Source organism: Portunus trituberculatus, chromosome 26 (assembly GCF_017591435.1).
Source record: "Portunus trituberculatus isolate SZX2019 chromosome 26, ASM1759143v1, whole genome shotgun sequence".
Classification (NCBI taxonomy): Eukaryota; Metazoa; Arthropoda; class Malacostraca; order Decapoda; family Portunidae; genus Portunus; species Portunus trituberculatus.
The window spans coordinates 3,573,708-3,578,707 of NC_059280.1; the positions used below are offsets into that span (position 1 = coordinate 3,573,708).

General features: G+C 37.8%; 1 protein-coding gene across 1 annotated transcript in view; it reads right to left on the bottom strand.

Annotated features, from left to right (window-relative positions):
• The window catches only part of LOC123509045 (peroxidase-like), a 28,460-nt gene that overhangs the window by 10,967 nt on the left and 12,493 nt on the right, over nucleotides 1–5,000 (bottom strand). Inside the window, exons 12-15 of the mRNA XM_045263166.1 lie at nucleotides 4,283–4,450; nucleotides 2,851–3,050; nucleotides 2,284–2,453; nucleotides 1,672–1,860 (exon numbers count right to left, since the gene is read on the bottom strand). Coding sequence (XP_045119101.1) covers nucleotides 1,679–1,860; nucleotides 2,284–2,453; nucleotides 2,851–3,050; nucleotides 4,283–4,450 — 720 coding nt within the window. The 3' untranslated portion in view covers nucleotides 1,672–1,678. The remainder of the gene's footprint in view (nucleotides 1–1,671; nucleotides 1,861–2,283; nucleotides 2,454–2,850; nucleotides 3,051–4,282; nucleotides 4,451–5,000) is intronic.

A 5,000-nucleotide genomic window follows, 5' to 3' on the forward strand; every position in this document is an offset into this window, starting at 1 on the left:
GAAAATAAAAAAAATATAAAATAAAAATGAAAAAACATGAAAATAATAAAATGAAAAAAATGAAAATAAAAAAAATAAAAATGAAAAAAAAATAAAATGAAAATAAAAAATGAAAATAAATAAAAATAAATGAAAATAAAAACGAAAATAAAAAGAATAAAAATGAAAACAAAAAGTCAAAATGAAAATTAAAAAATGAAAAAATAAAAATGAATATAAAACAAAATAATAATGAAAAAAATGAAAAAATAAAAAAATTAAAATGAAAATAAAATGAAAATAAAAACAAAAACGTGAAAATGAAAACATAAAAATGAAAATGAAAAAATAAAATAAAATGATAAAAGAAAGTCAAAATGAAAAAAAATAAATAAAAAGTAAAAAGTTAGAAAAGAAAAACCGAAATGAAAAAAAATTCTAAATGAAAAAAAGTTAAAATAAGAAAAAATTAAAACAAAGAAAAATGCAAATAAAAAAAGTCAAAATGAAAAAAAAGTTAAAAAAAAAAATCGAAATGAAAAAATCGAAATGAAAAAAAAATCAATGACAAAAAAATCGAAATAAAAAAAAAAATCGAAATGAAAAAAAAATGAAATGAAAAAAAAAAATCTAAATAATAAGAAAAATAAGAAAAAATAAATAAGAAAAAATAAATAAATAAAAATGAAACAAAAGGTCAAAATGAAACAAACCCCCTCTTGAACACACCGTAGTGACACCCTCAGGCCCCCTAGAGCAGTGCCGCCTCCTACACATAACAAAAATGAAAAAAAAAGAAAAAGAAAAAAAAAGTCAAAATGAAGAAAAGACCCTAAAACACCCTAAAAACACCATAAAAACACATTAAAACACCCTAAAAACACATTAAAACACATTAAAACACCCTAAAAACACCATAAAAAACATTATAACAGCCTAAAAACACATTAAAACACCCTAAAACATCCTGAAACACCTTAAAACACCATAAAGCACATTAAAACACCTTAAAACACCCTTAAACATCCTAAAACACCCTAAAACACCCTTAAACATCCTGAAACACCTTAAAACACCATAAAACACATTAAACACCCTAAAAACACCTTAAAACACCCTAAAACACCCCAAAACTCCCCTCAGTCATTCTTTTAGGGCGAAAACAAAGGATACAAATCATAATGAAGAAAAAAACACATCAAAACAGGCCTAAAACACCCTAAAACACATTAAAACACCCTAAAACATACTGGCACACCCTCAAAACACCCCAAACAGCTCCCCATTCACTCTTTTGGGGCGAAAACAAGAAAATAAGCAAAAAATGAACAATAACATCAAAACAAACCTCAAAACATCCCAAAACACCCCAAAACACCCCAAACACACCCAAATAATCCTAAACACCCCAAAATACCTCATAACACCCCAAAACACCCCAAACACCTAAAACACACCCAAATAACCCTAAACACCTCAAACACCCAAAACACCCCAAAACACCTAAAACACTAAAACACCTAAAACACCCAAAACACATAAAAAACAAAAACACCTCAAAACACCCCAAAACACCCAAAAAACACCGAAAAACACCGCTAAACACCCAAAAAACACAAAAACACCCAAAAACACCCACAAACACCCAAAAAACACATAAAACACACCACAAAACGCAGCCTAAACACACACCACAGTTCTAGAGCGGATCCACTTCCCAAGGATCGAGATTAAGCTTCGGTATGGACAGGGAGGAGCAAGGGAGGCGAGGGTTACCAGTAGCGTAGACCCTCAGCGGCCACCTTTGCACGGAGAAGAGCTCAGGTACGTTGTCACACAGTAGTCTGGCCAGCGACGATTTGTGTATCTCTGCCAGTTGGTCTGAGAGAGAGAGTGTGGAGAGGTGAGAGGCGCTAGGGAGGGACAGCTAGGTCAGTTTGAGTGGGGTTAGGTAAGAGTGGTGTGGAAAGACAGTGGGTTTGTGGGTTATTGGGTGTGTTTTAAGGTGGTGGTCCTGGTGGTGGTGGTGGTGGTTGTGGTGTTTTTACTACTGCTACTATTATTAGACGACGAAATAATGGTAATGAAACGCGCGCACACACACACACACACACACACACACACACACAGAATCACTCACAGAAAATGGTGGCAGCGGTCGGATATAAGCACATAGACACACACACACACACACACACACACACACACACACACACACACACACACACACACAGAATCACTGACAGAAATTGGTGGCAGCGGTGGGATACAAACACACACAGACACACACAGACACACACGTACCTTCACTAAATGCCTGTGGTCCTTCCTTAGTCTCATACCAGTACCTATCGCCTTTCTTCAGCCTCAGAAACTGGTCAGCAAGGATGCAGGCGAAGGTAGGGCCCACCAAACCATCCTCTATGGGCCTCTCTGCCAATCCTCCTGTGTACAAGTCTATCTCGTCCACGTGTCTATGAGAGAGAGAGAGGGGGGGGGGAGAGAGAGAGAGAGAGAGGGTGAAGAGAAGGATGAGGTTTGGAGAGAAAGGAAGTGTGTGTGTGTGTGTGTGTGTGTGTGTGTGTGTGTGTGTGTGTGTGTGTGTGTGTGTGTGTGTGAGAGAGAGAGAGAGAGAGAGAGAGAGAGAGAGAGAGAGAGAGAGAGAGAGAGAGAGAGAGAGAGAGAGAGAGAAATGAGAAAATAGAGAAAAATCACATTATTTATACATTTCACATCTCTCTCTCTCTCTCTCTCTCTCTCTCTCTCTCTCTCTCTCCTTTCCCTCCCCTTCCTCTCTCATCCACACATTTTCCCTCTAATCTCTACCACACACACCCCTCTCCCTCTCTCCTCTCTCTCTCTCTCCCTTACCTGTACACCTTCGCAATCTTGGCCAGAGCTCCAGTGTCCATCTCAGTTGCCAATTCAGTGAAGTTGTGGACACGAGGCAGCCCGCACGCCATCCTCGCGCGCGTGTAGGCGGGCACACCGTGGTCTCTGCCTCGCTGGATGTTGATGGCCACCAGATCAATGCCTGTCTTAGCTTTCCCGCGGAATAGTTGGCCCGTGACCTGGTGTTTGAGGAAGTTTTAGCGTGTTTTAGGGTTTTTTTAGGGATATTTTTGGGGTTTTTCGTTGTTTTAAGGATATTCTAGCATGTTTTCAGGGTTTTTAGTGTGGTTTTAAGGGTTTTTAGGGTATTTCAGCGTGGTTTTCGGGTGTTTAAGGGTTCTTAGGGGTGTTTTAGCGTGTTTTTAGGGTTTTAAGAATATTTTAGGGTGATTTTTGTTTTTTAGCGATATTTTAAGGATATTTTAGGGGTTTTAAGGATATTTAGGGTGTTTTAGGACCTTTCTTTGTTTCTAGTGATATTTTAGGGACTTTAAGGATATTTTAGGACCCTTATGGAGTTTTTAGGGATATTTTTAGGACTTTCAAGGGTTTCAAGACGATTTTAGGGTGTTTTGAATATGTTAGGGATATTTTTTTGAGATTTAGGGAAGTTTTAGGAGTTTTAAGGTAATTTTTGTGTGTTTTTAAGGGTTAATTATGTTTAGAGTTGTAAGGTACTTCAAGCGTGTTTTTAAGGGTTTAGAGATAATTTTAGGGGATTTAGGAAAAGTGTTAAGGATTTAGATATTTTTAAGGGATTTAGGGAAAGTTTTAAGGATTTAGAGATATTTTTAAGGAATTTAGGGAAAGTTTTAAGGATTTAGAGATATTTTTAAGGGATTTAGAGCAAGTTTTAAGGATTTAGAGATATTTTAAGGGCAAGTTTTAAGGATTTAGAGATATTTTTAAGGGATTTATGGAGTTTTAAGGGTTTAGAGATATTTTAAGGGATTTAGGGAAAGTTTTAAGGATTTAGAGATATTTTTAAGGGATTTAGGGAAAGTTTTAGGGGTTTTGAGGTTATTTTTGGGTTTTTTTTTGGGTTTAAATATTTTTAGGAAATTTTTAAGGGTTTTGAGAAATTTAGATGATCATTCTCTCTCTCTCTCTCTCTCTCTCTCTCTCTGTGTGTGTGTGTGTGTGTGTGTGTGTGTGTGTGTGTGTGTGTGTGTGTGTGTGTCTCTCTCTCTCTCTCTGCGTCTGTCTGTCTGTCTGTCTGTCTGTCTGTCTGTCTGTCTGTCTCTCTGTCTCTCTCTCTCTACTCATTTTCCTACCTCTTCCTCCTCCTCCTCCTCCTCCTCCTCCTTCTCCTCTATCTCTCCCTCTTCTCATATTTCACCCTCGGTTCATCTCTTCCTCCTCCTCCTCCTCCTCCTCCTCCTCCTCCTCCTCCTCCTCCTCCTCGTCTTACCTGCGGAGAAAAGTAAGTATCCACGGCCGCTGCTTTTTGTGAAGTCTCCCCTCTCAAGTAACGCGCCATCTCGCCGTTCACGTACAAAGAAAACGGATTGAATGTTATGCTGGAGAGCTGGCCGAAGTTGATGTTCTTTCTCGCCCCGTCAACTTGCCGCACCAAGCCCTAGGGAGTAGACAGGTGGATAGATGGATAGAGCAAGTCTTCTTCTATATCCTATCCAATTTTGAGGGTGATAGGATTAGTAGATGAAAAGATATAAGGAAAAATGTGAGGGTTATTGTTTGTGAAATTGAGATATTGATGCATTTTTCGGTCTGTCAGTTTGTTCCATCAAGCCCTAGGGAAACGACAGATGGATAGATGGATAGAGCAGGTCTTCCTCTATATCCTATCCATTTTAGAGGGTGATAGGATTACTAGGTGAAAAGATATGAGCAAAAATGTGAGGATTATTCTAGTGGATTCTGAATGAAAGGGGTGAAAAAAATGGTTACACTTTTAAGCCTATCATTATGTTCTGACAAGCTCTGGAGGACCGAAAGACAGATAGACCGATAGACGAACTCCTTATCTACCACACACACAAAAACAAACACTCAAAAACAAACACAAACAAAGATACAAGCAAAAAAGTAAGAGGAACTACCAAAAAACGAGAAAAAAATGGCTGATCTTTTTTAGCTCATATTTCTAATCCCACAAACTTTAGAAG